Genomic DNA, 18,984 nt, shown 5'->3' with positions numbered 1-18,984 from the left:
GATACAGTATATAGTAATAAGTTTTCCTCTCAATGCACATAATAGGTCTGGAAAAATCACAGTATTCAGGGGCTAATTTAGACTGGATCGCTGTAGTGATCGCAGTCTGAATTATTTTGTGGAGTGCACCTGCGCACCCAGGGAGCCCAGTGAGATGCTAAAAGCATGTCTGGACCTCAATTGCCTCTGCCTAATTGACAGAGGTGGTCCCGGGACAGGAGGGGACGTGCCAACGGAGTTAGAATGCTTTTGGCGGGGCGCGATCCGGACAATGGAGGCATGTCCGGACCTTTGGGGGGAGGGCTATGGCAGCTGCATGATGTCAAACACAACCGCTGTGACCCAGGATGTGGCGAGTAGCGGCCTGCCAGCATGCAGGATCTGCGCTGGGAGGTAGCTACTTGCCAGGTACAAAAGCATTACCGCTGTGCACTGCTTTTGTACCTGTGTGTGTGTGGGGGGGGGGGGGGGGCCTGACTTGGGGGTGGACTAGCCCTGTGCTGGGCGTCCCCCCACATGTCAGAGTAAATGATCGTAGATGTGCTAAATTTACCACATCTATAATCAGATCTAAATGACCCCATCAGTTTGTTCAGGTACACAAAGGTTAAAAGAACAGAATTTTTTTGTATCATATCTTCTCGGTCAGCTCTCAGCCTCACTTTGATTAATGAATCTAATTTTGTCTTCACAATGTTTTGATAGTTTAATACGTATTCATCCCCCAAACAATTAAAGCATGTCACAAATGTCCTTATTCATTTAGTTACTTTTATGATTGGTAATTATCTTGATGTCGTCCCCCCCACCACCCCCTTGTGCACAATTCTCAGATATTTAACCAAGATTATTTCCCGTCTGAGGTTTCCTCATCTTGCTCACCTACCCATTCATACATACATATTAGTATTATTTAAACCTACTGTAACACTTTCTTTTTGCCACGTTATGCCCAGGCTCTTCTCAGAGAAATGTAATAAGATGGATATGGGGCTATGTTCTGATAGAAAACCATTACTCTTTAGGGTGAATACATGACCCAGCACAGAGATTTGACATCCATCCCATTGTGCCTTGTGATTTTCATTATTCAAACTTCCTGCATTCTGCCTCCTGCAACTGCAACTGGTGCAATGCTTAGGACTCAGTGTACTGTACTTATTAATTTTTCAGCTACTGTGTTTTTTTCTCATTTTAATTTTCTTTTATAATCTTACATACATAAAAGTTTATGTATTTCTTTCAACTTCTAATTTGTCAAACTTCAAACGATGTGCAATAAGAAACAAAGTTTGAATGCAAAAGAGTTGATAAGATTAGAAAGGGAATTATTTAAATCTTGATTGCCAAAATTATTTACATTGAACCAAAAGATTTCTAATTCTGCATCAAATCTGTCATTAAAAAGGTGTATTTGCTTTTAATTTTTATTATTATTATTATTATTATTATTATTTGTGTCATTTTTTTCTGCATGAGGAAAGTAAAAATGTATAATCATTGTGTGAACCACAAGGCTTAGAGAGGCTATACTTATCTCTAGATTATGACATATTTTAGCATATACTCTATAGCCAGTGCATGCTAGCAGTACATGTTGTCAGATACACTTCAATTGCTTGAAAGCTGCAGGGTGTCTTTCCCTGAACTATATGATTCCTTCATTATCATATATTAACATCTTAACTATGTATGTACTGTGTGTATTTCTTTCTTGATATTATTCCATACAGTGTACACAGCATCATAGCAGCATAGTAATAGGTGGTACTGAAAAAAATAGCCAATTAGGACTGTGTTTCCTATTTAAAATAGCTAATAATCTAAATGTAATATTGTAAATGCTTTTTAAGTTTGTTAAATATAAAAACATTATGCTGGCATTGACATAATATTTTTCAATGTATTTCAGCAAACCTGTTGCTTTGCTAATTTGCTAAGGGTTGTTAACTTATTGAAATGGTGCTAGTATTGATGGTATATGACTATGTCAAGGTAGATACGATAGATAGATAGATAGATAGATAGATAGATAGATAGATAGATAGATAGATAGATAGAGAGATAGAGAGATACAGTAGATAGATAATAGAAAAATAAATAGATTGATAGATGACATAATAAACAAAATAACTACTAAATCTTGTCTTAATTTACATAAATGTGTAATTAGTCTAATTAGCACTTAATTCATGTAATTAACATGGAGATAAATTATAACATTCTTAATTTGAATTATCAGCTGTCTTCACAGTATCACTATGACTATGGCATGAGGGCTGTTAAATCAGTATTAACAGCTGCTGGCATCCTGAAGGTTAAATTTCCAAATGAAAAAGAGGATGTGCTGATGCTTCGATCAATATATGACGTTAATCTGCCCAAGGTAGGGTCCACTTACTTCTACTGTGAGCACTTCCATAATATGTTTCTTGTGAATAGGAAAATACATGACAGCACACATGAGCTGATCCTAGTTCTGCTTTTCCCTGATGACATTTCAGATCGATTGACAATTACAGCTGCATGCTATACTTAATTGCATTGTTTATGACTCTACACTTTTTTCAAAATGTCACCACAGAATGAAGTAGAGTGTTCATCTGCATATATATTTCATTAGACAATGATTCTCCTTACTTGGAGAATTTACATAATTATTTTATAGGTTCAATCTGTACTCCATATCCTGATGACCAATATTTTAAGTTATATTTATCTTGTAGGACTTGAGGAACTTATTATATTAGAAATAAAATACATTAAAAAAAGCTGTTTATACTACCAGAGCGGCAAAATATTTTAAAATAGAAAACGATATGCATTATGCAAGTAGAAAACTCTGTATAATACCATAACAAAGCTGTAGTATTAATACATAAAGCATTTTAAAATATTACTATACAAATAAAAAACTAGTAATATAAGTCATCTTTTGACCTGTTGGACATCAAATAATGCTAGCACAAATCGCTGAAATCTAATCAATAGGAGTATTATGTTATTTAACACATGACTTTCTACTGATTCATTTAAATATTCTCTATAGTGAAATAAACATGAAAAATATATGTTGTGTATTGTAAATTAAAATGTAGGTGTCCTCTGTATAAGGATCTATTTTTGCCACTGTCATTTTCCTCTGAGCTTAGTTACTGCAGGGGCTTAACCACTTGCCTGGCACTGTCACATGTCATGTGACCAGAGCCAGGTGTAAACTACCTGACCAAGTCGCATCACATGTAACACGCTGCCTGTGGTGACCCCCGTTGTGTGGATGAGGAGATCCATTCTGCATCAGAGTGGCTGTGTTTTAATTATGTCTTAATAATGCAGATTAGACACATACAGATGTAGCCATGCTCACAAGCCTACATCTGTGCTAAACAAGTACTCTCGGTGTGGTAAGGTGTGACCGCACCTAGCCATGCCAAGCTGCTGCATTTGCTGCTCCCATCCATTAAATGGGGTGCGTGCATGTCTAAGATACACGCGTGTCCCAGACGTGTATGCGGTTGCTCCTAACAAGGCACGATCGCGGCAAGATACATATGTATTTTGAGTGATAAAGATGCTCTGTGCGTCCGAGTTGTCCAGGACCTGGCACAATGAGAACGGCTATTTGGCATGACTTGAGCCACAGTGTATAAGGATACATATGTATATATGCATCTTATGCAAACAATAGGAAGCTCACATATTCTACTGGTGGCAGCAACCCAGGGTGCCTGCTGGTAATCCAGGTGTAATAAACCTGTGAAGGAAAAAAAAGATGTCGGCCATACAGTGACATATTACTCCAGCTGTTGAAAGCCATCTCTGTTTTCTAGACAAGCTTTAAATAAATGTTATATGTGGTTCTTGATTACTTGGTCCAAGTAAAATCCTGTCACAAATTTCCTCATATTAGTGAGTAGTGATGCCAGTAATGTGAAACCAGCACCTACACAGACACATAAACTATATTTGTATGTTTACAGTTAGCAAAGCAAAGCAAAAATATTCTCTCATCCCCTTTTTCTGTCTATGCAAACAAATGTAAGCTACAGTATTTACACATGTGGCAGATTTTATTGCGCAATTTGTGGCTCAATTATCTCACATTTAATTTAATGACAAAACCTGCTGCTGGCGAAAACCAATATTCTTCAATGGAGAAGTTGTGATATTGATCTTCCAAGGCATTTAATCTTAGACAGATCCTGCAAAAAAACATGTTCCATCTGCATGCATACAGTTATTTTATGTATATAATGCTATTTTAAAAATATGACTATAATGTATTCATTTTAATTGCATTATACAAATATTACTGGAAAAGTCAGTCAGTACAGTACAGTAATGTATCTTTAGTTTTAATTAGAGATGGAATTTAGCATAACATATAATTTGCACAATATGTTTAGGACATTCAATGTTACTAATCTTTTTTTCCCTCTTATTTTCAATTTGCAGTTTTTGTCCCATGACATTCCGATTTTTGATAGCATCATTTCTGACCTCTTCCCAGGAGTTATTTTGCCAACTCCTGACCATGGCAGTCTAGAGATGTCCATCAGGGAAATCACCAGGAAAATGAATCTACAGCCAGTCCCTTGCTTCATCAAGAAGATAATACAAGTCAGCAAATGTTCCTCACATTCACATTTGAAAGCAGTTTGTTTTCATGAAATGTCATTGGATATACTATGACAGAGTTCTCATTTAGCGATTGCAGCATATGTGCTCTTCTATTACATTACATTGCTATTGCAGATGTGTTGTGCCTGATAGACTCATGGTAAACACAATACAGACAATGACATTTCCCCCTGTAAAGGGATGTAGTTAATGTCTCATTATTATAAAGCATACACACTGTTACAATACTGTATTAAATGTTACGGCATAAACAGATACATACTTAGGGGGACATTTACTAAGCAGTGATACGAGTGGAGAAGTGAGCCAATGGAGAAGTTGCCCAATCAACCAATCAGCAGCTCTGTATAATTTTATGTTATGAAAATTATAGATGTTACTTAAGTGCTGATTGGTTGCCATGGGCAACTTCTCCACTGGCTCACTTCTCTCTTATCACTGCTTAGTAAATATCCCCCTTAGTCCTGTATATTTAATTCTTGTCTCTGTAAAGTACTAGAAATGAAACAGTTTGTTAACATGTTCTTTGTAGTTGTCTAGGTGTAACAAACAGTAGTTGGTGGTGACAAAGTATACAGCAACCACTGACAAATCTGTTATTGTAAAATAAAATCCCTAGACCAGTGGTTTCCAAACTCGGTGCATTGGGGCACTTACAGGGGTGTCCTGGGTTCATGGTCCATGACCAAATCAAATGATTTACAGTCAACATAAAAACCAGTGCTTGTGCTTTCAGTCATAAAAAATGTGGACAAACAGAAGTGAATCCAAATAACTGAACCAAGGGATGACATATAAACAAAATGTACTTCAGTTAATTTTTTTTTCTGAATATCTAAAAAAGAAATTTTTGGTATGGGAAAAAATTCTGATATTCCAGGGCACTGTGATTCAAAAAAGATTGGGAACCACTGCCTTAGACTAATGATACAAGAGAAATGAAAAAGGTCTTACATCTAGTTAATTCTTAGATCATCTAAAGCAGGCTTGGCCAACCTGTGGCTCTCTAGCTCTTGTGAAACTACTAGTCCCTGCATACCCTTCTACACTTTTGCTATTAGGAAATGCTAAAACTGTGGCAGAGCATGATGGGATGTGTAGTTTCACAACAGCTGGAGGGCCACAGGTTGGCCAGGCCTGATCTAAAGCATTCTTTAGCTATGGCTGCTTTTCAAATTGTTTTTGAAAACATTCTCATTCAGACATACTGTAATAAGGAATTTTCCCAGGCTAATATTGTTTAGTCTCATCATGAAAGAAATCTAGGGCATGATTCAGTCCCGGAAGCAGTCCTGATTTTGTAGCTATTGACCGATGTGCTCTGGACTGCGCATATGCCAAAGTTGCAGTACGTACAGTATGTGTCACGATGGTGCTGCAGCTTTGGTGGCAGTGCTTTGTTTGCACAGCCTAATTGACAGTTTTGAGCAATCCTAGGTTCGCCCAGAGGTCCGGTGCTGGGCCAATGGTAGAGAATTTTATCCAATGCTGTGTCCTTGGACTTAGGCAGTGGATCAAAAACGTCATCAATGTGTGTCTTTTTATACAAGATGGGCATCTGTTGCATTTGTATATTTTCACACAGCCAATGCATACAAAGACGCAATGGCAGCAACATTTGTGTCCTCCTCTTAGTCACTTGTTTCTTACACGCTTGGTTGAGCATGTCTGAATGACCTGCAAACATCTGCATATCTTCTATAGAAAACACAAAACTCAAGCTACTGTAGAACACATATGCCTGGATATAAACCATAAGAAATATTACTCCAAAAATACTCCATTCAAGCAGTAATGTCAGATTGTGTTTTGACTGTGTCCCCGGAGGGGGCGCTAGTGGGTCAGTGGAGGTGGATGGGAGAAAACGAGGAGGCTGGATAACGTTTCTGCGCATGAGCGCAATGATATTTATTTGGCAGATGATTCACAGAACGGCAGCAGAAATAATAATAACAAATGCAAATGTCAATCACACAGCGTAATAGCTGAAAGTCTATGGCAACAGAATGAATGATGACTGGAGAAATGATAACCGGTAATATGATAAACAGATGAAATGATAACTTTGTAAAGATGATTCTGGTATGGAAACCAGTGCAGGTTAAAACATGGAACTTGGCAGTGATGATGTTAATTGGCAAACCTGGTAGCAGAGGCAGGAGTCTGACTAAGTCCACAGTGCAGGTGGTGAAGCACTGACAGCAAGCAAGCTGTATCACAGGTGGAGGAATGGAACACACCTGGAGTCAGTCTCTACTGCAAGGCTGAAGCACACAAGATGATGATGGGTGTGAAGCCTGTTGGTGAATGCAGGTATTGCTGGGACTTGAAGTTCCACGGAGCTGTGTAAATAACCAGGAGTACAAGTCTTAGGTAGAGAGCCAGGAACACGGAGGAAACTGGAACAGATCCTTTCACATGGGTCGCAGGAGTGACACAAAGTCCAGGATGCCTGCAGACTGATCCTGCAGTCTCTTATATACCCCTTGGTTCACAGACATTGGTGGAGTGAGGGAAAGTGGGTGCGGCCAAGCACCGGATTGGCCGCTGTATGCTGACTGTTGGAAACTGTCATGGCGGCGCCCATGCCGCGGCCTAGCGGGAACGCGGCGTGCTACACGCCCGCTGTCACAGGAGCGCTCCCAGGCCCATGATGGCGTCCGATGGCAGGGACGTGGACGACAGATGACCGCAGGGACCCAGGACGGAGTCCGCAACGGCGGACAGATGTCAGCTTGGTGAGTCGATTCCTGACAGTACCCCCCCCCTTAAGGGTGGGCACCGAACACCCACGTGGCTTGGAAGGATGAGTGTTATGGAAGACACGGACCAACCTTGGAGCATGGACATCCATCGAATTTACCCAACTTCTCTCCTCTGGGCCATAACCGGACCAATCGACCAGGTACTGGAGACGTCCATACCGGCAACGGGAGTCCAGAATTTTGCCAATCTCGAATTCCACGCCCCGCTGAGTTCGAATTTTGGGGCCAACTGGAAGAGCACTCTGAAAACGGTTCAGGACTAAAGGTCTGAGGAGAGAAACATGAAAAGCATTAGGTATTCGAAGAGAAGGTGGTAACTTCAGTTTGTAGGCCACAGGGTTAATGACTTTTTCGACAGGAAAGGGACCAATGAAACGTGGTGCAAATTTCATGGACGGGACCCTAAGACGGAGGTTACGGGTCGACAGCCAAACCTTGTCCCCAGGTTTCAGGCTAGGAACCGCGCGTCTTTTGCGCTCAGCAAAGTATTTATACCGGCTGGAGGCCTTCTTGAGAGAAATGTGAATTTTCTTCCAGATTGAAGAAAACTGAGTCAATGCAGTAGTGGCAGCAGGAACGTCCATATGAGGGAGTTCTTGGAAGTCTGGAACACGAGGATGCTGCCCATATACCGCAAAGAATGGTGTTGACCCAGTGGCAGTGTGGTAGCGGAAGTTGTGGGCAAACTCGGCCCATGGGAGCAGATCGAACCAGTCATCCTGAGAAGATGAAACATACAATCTTAAAAACGTCTCTAGTTCTTGATTTACCCTCTCTGTCTGCCCATTCAACTGAGGATGGTAAGATGACGAAAACTTCAGCTTGACTTGCATGGCAGAACAGAGAGCCCTCCAAAACCTTGCTACAAACTGTACACCTCGGTCGGATATTATTTCTGAGGGTAGACCGTGTAAGCGGAAAATCTCCCGTAGGAAGATTTGGGCAAGTTTTGGGGCAGAAGGGAGACCCTGGAGAGGAACAAAATGGGCCATCTTGGTAAATCTGTCCACTACGACCCAGATGGTATTGTATCCTTGGGAAGGAGGAAGGTCGGTGATAAAATCCATGGACAGGTGTGACCAGGGACGACTAGGAACAGATAATGGTTGTAACTGACCTGCTGGAGACTGACGAGGAGTCTTGTGCTGCACACACTTAGGACAGGATGCCACGAAATCCAGCCTTCATCTTTGGCCACCAGTATGTCTCAGAGAGAAACTTGAAGGTCTTCAGGACACCAGGATGACCGGTGAACTTGGATTGATGGGCCCAAGATAGCAACTTAGGGCGGAGTTCTGGGGAAACAAAAGTCTTACCAGGAGGAGGAGCTGGGGAGACTTGAGATGCAGCGAATACCACTGGACTCAGGATGGAATGTGGAACTGAGTCAGGCGTTTCCTCTTCGGATTCCATAGATCGAGATAAAGCGTCAGCTTTAACATTCTGCGAACCTGGGCGGAAATGAAGCTTAAAGTTAAAACGTGAGAAAAACATAGCCCACCTGGACTGGCGAGGATTAAGGCACTGGGCTGCCTTTAAATATAGCAGGTTTTTATGATCCGTATAGATGTTGAACGGATGTTTGGCCCCTTCTAGGAGATACCTCCATTCATCGAGGGCCAGCTTGATCGCCAGTAGTTCTTGATCTCCAACGGAGTAGTTAGCTTCTGCAGGAAGGAATTTACGAGAATAAAATCCACAGGGGTGGATTTTCCCATCGGTTCCCTTCTGGGAGAGAACAGCTCCAACTCCAACTGTGGAGGCATCCACCTCTAACTCGAACGGTCTGTTTACATCTGGCTGAGACAGAACTGGAGCAGACATAAAGGCCAGCTTGATCTTCTGGAAAGCTGCTAAAGCTTCTTCTGACCAGTTGGAATGATTTGCCCCTTTCCGAGTCAGGTTGGTAATAGGAGCGATGAGAGTGGAGAATCCCCGAATAAATTTCCTATAGTAGTTGGCAAATCCCAGGAACCGCTGAATAGACTTGAGAGAATTTGGGATGGACCAATTGGCAATGGCTTCCAACTTTGTCGGGTCCATCTGGAGATCCGATCCGGAAATTATATAACCCAGGAAGGGTATAGAGGGAACTTCAAAGGTGCATTTGGATAGTTTACCATAGAGCCGGTTCTCACGAAGACGTCGGAGGACTTCACGGACTTGTAGACGATGAGATGGAAGGTCTTGGGAGAAGATGAGGATATCATCCAGATAAACAACGAGGTACTTATACAGAACGTCACGGAAGATTTCGTTCACAAAGTGTTGGAACACTGCTGGAGCATTACTCAACCCGAATGGCATTACCAGGTACTCGTAATGGCCATCTCGAGTGTTAAAGGCTGTCTTCCATTCGTCACCACTTCGGATTCTGATGAGATTGTAGGCACCGCGGAGATCTAACTTGGTGAAGATGCGGGCTCCTTTAACTCTGTCGAACAATTCGGTAATGAGTGGTAATGGATAACTATTTTTAATGGTAATGTCATTGAGACCTCGGTAGTCAATGCATGGACGCAGTCCTCCATCCTTCTTTTTGACAAAGAAGAAGCCTGCACCAGCGGGTGATGATGAAGGACGGATGAATCCCTTCTGTAGGTTCTCCCTGATATAATCGCTCATCGCCTCAGTTTCAGGAACAGACAACGGGTAGGTGCGCCCCCTAGGTGGCTTCTTGCCAGGAAGGAGATCGATGGGACAATCCCATTCCCTATGGGGCGGCAGGACATCTGCGGCCTTCTCACTAAAGACATCCGAGAAATCTTGATAAGCCGCAGGTAGACTTGACTGTGTCTTTACTTCAGTAGACTTTATGGGACAAATTTGGGCTAAACAGGACTGATGGCAATGTGAACCCCATGAGGTAAGCTGTAACGTTGACCAGTCAAACTGTGGATTATGTAGCTGGAGCCAGGGCATGCCCAAGACGATCTCCTGGGTGGCTTGAGGAATGACTAAGAACTTAATCAGTTCAGAGTGTAGGAATCCAACTCCCAAGACCACTGGTACAGTTTGATGGGAAATATTCCCCTTGGAGATTCGACTACCATCCACGGCGGTAATATAAACTGGACAGGAAAGTTCACAAATAGGCAAGGAAAAATTTTTTACCGCAGCTTGGGTGATGAAGTTTCCTGCAGCTCCACAGTCCACTAATGCTGATGCGGACTGGAGCCCAACTGAAGTCTCTAATGTCACTGGAAGGATAAGGTCTTGATTAGAAGGAGCTTGTCTAGAAGATCCCAACTTGACTCCTCCTTTACAAGTCAGGATCTGGCGTTTCCCGAACGCACTGTGCAGGAGTTAATCTGGTGGCCTGCAGCCGCACAATACAAACAAAGTCTCTCACGAATTCTTCTTGCCCGCTCTTCAGGAGTTAGGCGGGACCTATTTACTTGCATAGGCTCGTCAGAAGAGGGAGACTGGAACTGTACGGAGGGTATCATCCTTGATCTGCATGGCTCACTCCGAGCGCGTTCATTATTGCGTTCGCGGATGCGAGAGTCCAACTTGATGCACAAGGAAATTAATTCAGACAATTGTACAGGGAGGTCGCGGGTCGCCAGTTCGTCTTTGATCCGGTCAGAAAGTCCATGCCAGAAAGCTGCTACCAGGGCCTGATTGTTCCACTGAATCTCTGCGGCCAACGTCTGGAACTGAATGACATATTGTCCCATACTACGGGTACCTTGACGAAGTTGGATCAGGTCAGCAGAAGCTGATGTTGCACGACCAGGCTCGTCAAAGATCCGTCTGAAGGTTGACACGAATTCTGTGTAGTTGTTAATCAGAGGGTCAGCACGTTCCCACAGAGGAGACACCCAGCTCAAAGCAGATCCAGAAAGTAAGGAGATGATGTAGGCAACCTTGGATCTTGGCGTGGGGAAATTATGTGACAACAACTCAAACTGGATTTCACATTGGTTGAGAAACCCGCGACATAACTTTGGACTGCCATCATACTTGCTTGGCACGGGCAGGTGCAGACGTGACACTGGAGCTGATGCAGCCGGCGTAGAGGAACTCACAGTACTGGCAGGTGCTGGAGTAACAGGAACTGCAGAAGTGTGTACACTAGGCAGGGATTGCTGTAGTGTATCTATCCGGGAGGACATCCCTTGCAGGAACTGGAACATCTGCTGCTGCGCAGCCTCTTGACCATCCAGACGGGAGACCAGATTTTGCAAGGCCTCTGACCCCACACTCCGTCCACCATCCGAGTCCATCGATCCTGGACTTACTGTCAGATTGTGTTTTGACTGTGTCCCCGGAGGGGGCGCTAGTGGGTCAGTGGAGGTGGATGGGAGAAAACGAGGAGGCTGGATAACGTTTCTGCGCATGAGCGCAATGATATTTATTTGGCAGATGATTCACAGAACGGCAGCAGAAATAATAATAACAAATGCAAATGTCAATCACACAGCGTAATAGCTGAAAGTCTATGGCAACAGAATGAATGATGACTGGAGAAATGATAATCGGTAATATGATAAACAGATGAAATGATAACTTTGTAAAGATGATTCTGGTATGGAAACCAGTGCAGGTTAAAACATGGAACTTGGCAGTGATGATGTTAATTGGCAAACCTGGTAGCAGAGGCAGGAGTCTGACTAAGTCCACAGTGCAGGTGGTGAAGCACTGACAGCAAGCAAGCTGTATCACAGGTGGAGGAATGGAACACACCTGGAGTCAGTCTCTACTGCAAGGCTGAAGCACACAAGATGATGATGGGTGTGAAGCCTGTTGGTGAATGCAGGTATTGCTGGGACTTGAAGTTCCACGGAGCTGTGTAAATAACCAGGAGTACAAGTCTTAGGTAGAGAGCCAGGAACACGGAGGAAACTGGAACAGATCCTTTCACATGGGTCGCAGGAGTGACACAAAGTCCAGGATGCCTGCAGACTGATCCTGCAGTCTCTTATATACCCCTTGGTTCACAGACATTGATGGAGTGAGGGAAAGTGGGTGCGGCCAAGCACCGGATTGGCCGCTGTATGCTGACTGTTGGAAACTGTCATGGCGGCGCCCATGCCGCGGCCTAGCGGGAACGCGGCGTGCTACACGCCCGCTGTCACAGGAGCGCTCCCAGGCCCATGATGGCGTCCGATGGCAGGGACGTGGACGACAGATGACCGCAGGGACCCAGGATGGAGTCCGCAACGGCGGACAGATGTCAGCTTGGTGAGTCGATTCCTGACAAGTAATATTGACTAAACAAATAGTGACCCACTGCGCCCTCTGCGGCTGCAGTAAAAGTGGACACTGGGTGTCACTCAACACCCCAAGAAACAGAAATACACAATGAAAGATGAGTACTACTACAACTGCGCACAGCCTGTTGACCCGCAATGGGTACCTTACACATATAGGGGGTCATTCCGAGTTGTTCGCTCATTGCCGATTTTCGCTATACTGCGATTAGTTGCTTACTGCGCATGCGCAAGGTTCACAGAGCGCATGCGCTTAGTTATTTTACACAAAAGTTAGGTATTTTACTCACGGCATAACAAAGCTTTTTCATCGCTGTGCTGATCGTAGTGTGATTGACAGGAAGTGGGTGTTTCTGGGCGGAAACTGGACGTTTTATGGGAGTGTGCGGAAAAATGCAGGCGTTCGAGTTGCAAAATGCAGGAGTGGCTGGAGAAACGGGGGAGTGAATGGGCGAACGCTGGGTGTGTTTCTGACGTCAAACCAGGAACGAAAAGGACTGAGCTGGTCGCAATGGCTGAGTAAGTCTGGAGCTACTCAGAAACTGCGGTGTAATCGTTACGAGAAAATTAGCGAATCTTTTATTAGCAATTCTGCTATGCTAAGATACACTCCCAGTAGGCGGCGGCTTAGCGTGTGCAATGCTGCTTAAAGCAGCTAGCGAGCGAACAATTCGGAATCACCCCCATAGAAAGAAGTCAGTCTATTAAAAAATAGGAGATTGTCTTTCAGTTCTTCCTAGTCCATCTTTGATGGGATTCCCTCTGGATTGGTCCAATGTCCCTCAAAAAGAAAGATGGAAGAACAATATTGTGTGATATGTCTTGGATATAATGGTACTGTATTTCAATACCAGTCTCTGAGATGTAGGAAGATGATTCGTACCATACTCACGTCTCTATAAAAGAAATTCCATAAGTAAAGGTTTCATTTTTGGGCCAAATTCTCCTATCTGGATGGATGGTGTCGTTATATCCTTTCCATTTCTCGATATGTCGTATACCAAAGGAGAAAAATGGGAGAGACAACCCAATTACTAAATCACAAGGGAATTGGTTCAGAAAATATCACTAAAGCGGGGAAACTTAAATGGGCGTACCATACATACAGTCTGTAAGTACTGATGAAACTCATAAAGGTATCTTTAAGTGTTTTTTAATTTGATAGAAGATAGACACTATGGAAGGACAAGCAACTCCACTTACAGTGTTCCAACTGGTAACGTGCCCGTAGCGGTTTCTTTTTCCACTTGATCTTAGATAGTGCAACTCCAATGACTGATACTCCCAATCTCGGTATAAATAAAAATTGTGTATCAGGAGTGGAGGTAGAATTAAAAAGAATTTATTCTTTAAAAACATCCAAACACATAACAAAAAAGTAATAACTGGGTTTAACCCTTGGTGACCATCCAGGAGATGTAAATCACAATCACCAAGGTGAGACAGATCCGGATTATCTCACCTTAAAGAATAGTGGCCTGGAGATTCCTTAGGTAACTAGTAGCCCTCACACCAACGTGTTTCAACTGTGGTCTTTGTCAAGCTTGGTTATTTATACCGAGATTGGGAGTATCAGTCATTGGAGTTCCACTATCTAAGATCAAGTGGAAAAAGAAACCGCTACGGGCACTTTACCAGTTGGAACACTGTAAGTGGGGTATGCTTGTCCTTCCATAGTGTCTTTCTTCTATCAAATTAAAAAAACACTTAAAGATACCTTTATGAGTTTTATCAGTACTTACGGACTATAAGTACGGTACGCCCATTTAAGTTTTCCCACTATAGTGATATTTTCTGAGCCAATTCCCTTGTGATTTACTCATTGGGTTGTCTCTCTCCCATTTTTCTCCTTTGGGATACGACATTTCGAGAAATGGAAAGGATATAACGACACCATCCATCCAGATAGGAGAATTTGGCCCAAAAACGAAACCTTTACGTGTGGAATTTCTTTTATAGAGACGTGAGTACGGTATGACTCATCTTCCTACATCTCAGAGACTGGTATTAAAATATCATTATATCCAAGACATATCACACAATATTGTTCTTCCATCTTTCTTTTTGAGGGACATTGGACCAACCCAGAGGGAATACCATCAAAGATGGACTAGGAAAAACTAAAAGACAATCTCCTATTTTTTCATAGACTGACTTCTACCTGTATGTGTAAGGTACCCATTGCGGGTCAACAGGCTATGAGCAGTTGAAGTAGTACTCATCTTTCATAAGCAGTAATATTGCTTTGAACTTATATACTTATATATAATTACTGTATTTATGAATTATTAATAGTAAGGTAGCATTAAACCAAAGAGCTTTTAGTTAACTATGAATAAGATATTAAAATATTTTTTAAATGTCTTATATACATTTATATGCTGTATTATCAGGACTGACCAATTGAACTTTTTAAATAATTATAAATAGTCGAATGATTTACACAGGTCTGTCTCCCTTTGATTTTATATAAGTCATCTAGGTGATCTAATTTTACAGCAAGTTACAGAGCTCTCCATCACCACTACACTTCTTTGGCCACAATAAACAAAGCATAAGGCTGAACTGTTGTTTGATTTGCCCAGCAGCTGTCAATACAATAATTTCTTTCTTGGATATCTGTTTTAGACTTGTGTCTCTAACAAGAGGAGACAGCATAAAACATATTTAATAAAACTTATTGGGGAAAAAAATATTTCTAATAACTGTTGTGGTGAGAGGGGTGGTCTCTCAACTGATTTGTTTACATTCTGGTGGAATCAGGTACCTCAATAAATACCTGCACATTCTGCACCTGCAGTGTAGATTTATAATGCTGCGCTTCCTGAATAGCAGCAGTGCAGGTTGTCCAGCTCACCCAGAGACATCAGGAAGTCAGAAACAGGAGAGGAGTTTAAAAGTCCCAATGATTTTGTTAGGGGCCAATGAGTAGGGTGCAGTTCTATAGTGCCAGGGACTGTGGATATTGGCCGTGACAAGGAAGTATGGCATGTGTGGCTGCAAGTCACTGCTGAGGATCAACTATTGAGTACAAGGAGTGCTAGGACTTTTATGTTTATTTGTTTATTTTTTAGTTATTTACCTGTGTGACCAGGCCTAAGCCTGAGTGTTTTTTGCAGTGTCTGATGCCAGTAAAGACACTGTGTTTTAACTGGCAGAACTGCCTCACGTGTCATTTCAAGTACCTGTTTTACACTGTATTTCTGCAAACCACATACACTGTATTACCATATTTTCTGGAAAAAATAAATACAAGTACTAAATAAATAGGTAGATTATTTAATAAAAGAATAAAACATTTACAGAAATGGAAGCAAGTAACGTAAATTCTGGGCTAAATGGAGCACTCTGCAACATGAGGCCTAGAATATAATACATCTATCTATGATAAAGGCTGAAAGAATATACAGGAAGGCATACTGTAGGTGCCAGAATGGGGGAGAGAGCTAGGGAACGGCTTGCCCCCCTGAACATTTGAGAGGCGCCACTCAATGTACTGGGTCTCAGAGTGCAGTGCAGCCTCCATCCAGGGTTACCATAGTGTGAGGATGGAGACAATCCCCTATCTGGCTGTTCCACCTCTTCCCTCCACAAAGCCTATCTCTGCCCACCTCCAGGGACCTCCTCCCTCCCTGCACCCACCTCCAGCCCCTACAGTGTGAAGCTAGTTACTGTGGGCTGGAACCTCCTCTGTAACCAGCCCTGCACCCTACTCACTCCCCACTTCATATGTTCCTATCCTATTCACCCTCAGCTTCCCCTCAATCCTTCTGTATCCCCCATAGTGTCCTCTATGCTCTTTTTAAGATAAATGTGTGCACATGTGTGAGGGTGCCAAAATGAAATTATATCATCCCCCCTACCTAAAAATGTTGTGACACTGCTGCAGGTACAGTAGGTCTAGAGCAGTTTTAGAGAATTGTTGTCACACTTCATTTACAAAACAACCACAAGCAAAGCAGATACATACATAAAGATCCAGGATCCCAACTGTTGGCATGGACAAAGAAATGAAAGATTGTACATGGACTAATTAATTAATATTTGGGACCTAATTTAGGACTGGTACAAAAGATTGAGTTGATGATTTTTGTACAGTATATTTACCACTGAAAATATAGCAACCAAGACACCATTGTACATATACATTTTGACATGCATATAAAAGATGCACTTTTATGCTACTTTAACTATAAATTAAACACAACCATATTGTGTATTTCATTCTTTCACAATTTTTTCATAATTGTGTCTATACAATACTAATATTTGTAGTCAACAAGAAATCTGTATCTGTAAAAATATCCTAAATCTTTAAATGGTAGGAAAAAAACTGAAAATTAAGTAATATAATTTTCTTTTCAGATCTATGAAATAATGTTGGTTCGACATGGATTTATGTTGATTGGAAGTCCACTGGGTGGAAAAACATCTGCAATCAAAGTTCTCGCTGGAGTTCTGAAAGACATGGAAGCAAAGGGATTGATGGATGAACATGGAGTGGATTATATTTTTATAAATCCAAAGGCCATCACCATAGGCCAACTCTATGGCAGCTTTGATCCAATTTCACATGAGTGGATTGATGGTAGGTATTTCAGTTATAGCACTTCAACATGTACTGTACAGATATCACTACTTTATAGTCAGGTATCTGCCTCTTTCTGTATTTCTAACCTCTCAGTAGTCAATCAAATGAATACAAACTATTTTGAATTAACCTCTTCAGTGCTATGGTGAAGTGGGACTCGTTTTAAAATCTGTACTGTAAAAAAATATTAAGGATGACTGTTTCATCCTTGTTCAGTTTGCATTTGATGATCTTTGTGTTTGAATGTGCATGTACCTACCTGTTTGATATGTTATTAAAAGTATTGTCTTTAAAAGGAATCCTGAGCATTGCAGGAATGGAAAAAAGGGTAAAGTTACCTAAAAGTTCCTACCATTGCTGGTAACCATAAAAAAAAATAGAGAGCTCAAAACAGACTTTAAACTATTTGATCTATTGTATTTATTATATAGTATTCTGGTATAAAAATCAATTCATATAATTAAAAAGCCATAACACAATTCAAATTGGAAAAACCAGGATAAATTATAACACTTGTTAATATGAAATAAACTGTCTGGGGAGATTTGAATAAACGGCTCCCTATAACTTTGATGCTGCCACCTGTGTACCTGTTGGATGGCTCCATCTGGGCTCTGTGTAGCTGCCAGTGTCCATTAGCAAAGGTGTCCTGTATATCCGCTACCTCCATATTCTGGAAGCCAAGCAGGATGGCTCGGGTAGTTGGATTTTAGTTACACCAGCATCTGTCACTGTCAGTATCCTGTGTAGCCGCAGTCTCCGTGTAGCAGGGGAGCCAGTGCAGGCGGCTCAGAATGAAGTGCTGTATCTGCTCAGTGGTAGTTGGTATATCCTTGAAGCTGCGGTCTCCGTGTGTCAGGAAGGCCAGTGCAGGCGGTTCAGGATGAAGTGCTAAAACTGCTTGGCGGTGGCTGGTGAATCCAATATGTGTGATGGAGAGATGGGGATTATGTCCCCGTGTTCTGACGCATTTCTCGATCACATTAGCCTGGTTGTTTCTTCAGGGGAACAGTGTAGTAGTTTTTTGTCCGATATACCCTTTTATAGGGACAGGGAGCCAATTATCCAAATGATTAAAAACACCAGAGTTCACATTTGTTAAAACCAAGTTATCCAAGGGTGTGTTGCCCAAAAAAAATGAAGGTACAGTATTTCTGTTTTCCAAGATTTGCACAATTTAAACATATATAATATATATTCAGCAAACAATCAAAATTGTTGGGCAGATATAATAACAACAGTATATATACATATGGATTTAAAAATAATACTAATACTAATACTAATAATAATAAAAGGATTAAATATAAAAATTAATAAAAAAATAATAAAAAATTCCCAACATCAATTAGTATATAAAAAAGTTTATACATTTGTATATATACTTTATGTCGTCTTGGGGATACAATTTCTTTAGAAAAGACAGCAGTATCATATAACACATAATATCTATAATCTCTAATATTTCTAACATTTCTAAATAAAACCATAACCTGGGGAACAATTTCTTGGATGACCAATGTTTGAAATCATATGTTGTCTATAGCAACAGCATGATTGTCAAGTAAACATTTGAATATTTCTTACTAAATTAAATTCCACTACATTCTAAATGTATGTATATTTAATGTTATCCTACAGGATATCAATTAATTAAATAAATAGACAACAGTGTCATAACATATCCAATGACCGAGATTCCTACTTAAAGCAAACAGAGCAAAGTCTTTGATAACTACTGATTAAATTCATAGGTTGAACTTTGTGTCAA

The 18,984-nt window shown here is 41.5% G+C and overlaps 1 protein-coding gene across 1 annotated transcript in view; it reads left to right on the top strand.

Annotated features, from left to right (window-relative positions):
- The window catches only part of LOC134934622 (dynein axonemal heavy chain 3-like), a 1,803,147-nt gene that overhangs the window by 799,999 nt on the left and 984,164 nt on the right, over positions 1-18,984 (top strand). The window contains exons 32-34 of the mRNA XM_063930015.1: positions 2,243-2,386; positions 4,456-4,620; positions 16,988-17,210. Of these exons, the coding sequence (XP_063786085.1) occupies positions 2,243-2,386; positions 4,456-4,620; positions 16,988-17,210 (532 nt within the window). The remainder of the gene's footprint in view (positions 1-2,242; positions 2,387-4,455; positions 4,621-16,987; positions 17,211-18,984) is intronic.

This window comes from Pseudophryne corroboree, chromosome 6 (assembly GCF_028390025.1).
Source record: "Pseudophryne corroboree isolate aPseCor3 chromosome 6, aPseCor3.hap2, whole genome shotgun sequence".
Taxonomy (NCBI): Eukaryota; Metazoa; Chordata; class Amphibia; order Anura; family Myobatrachidae; genus Pseudophryne; species Pseudophryne corroboree.
The sequence above is the reverse complement of the archived record's forward strand: the minus strand, read 5'-3'. Positions and strand labels throughout refer to the sequence as shown.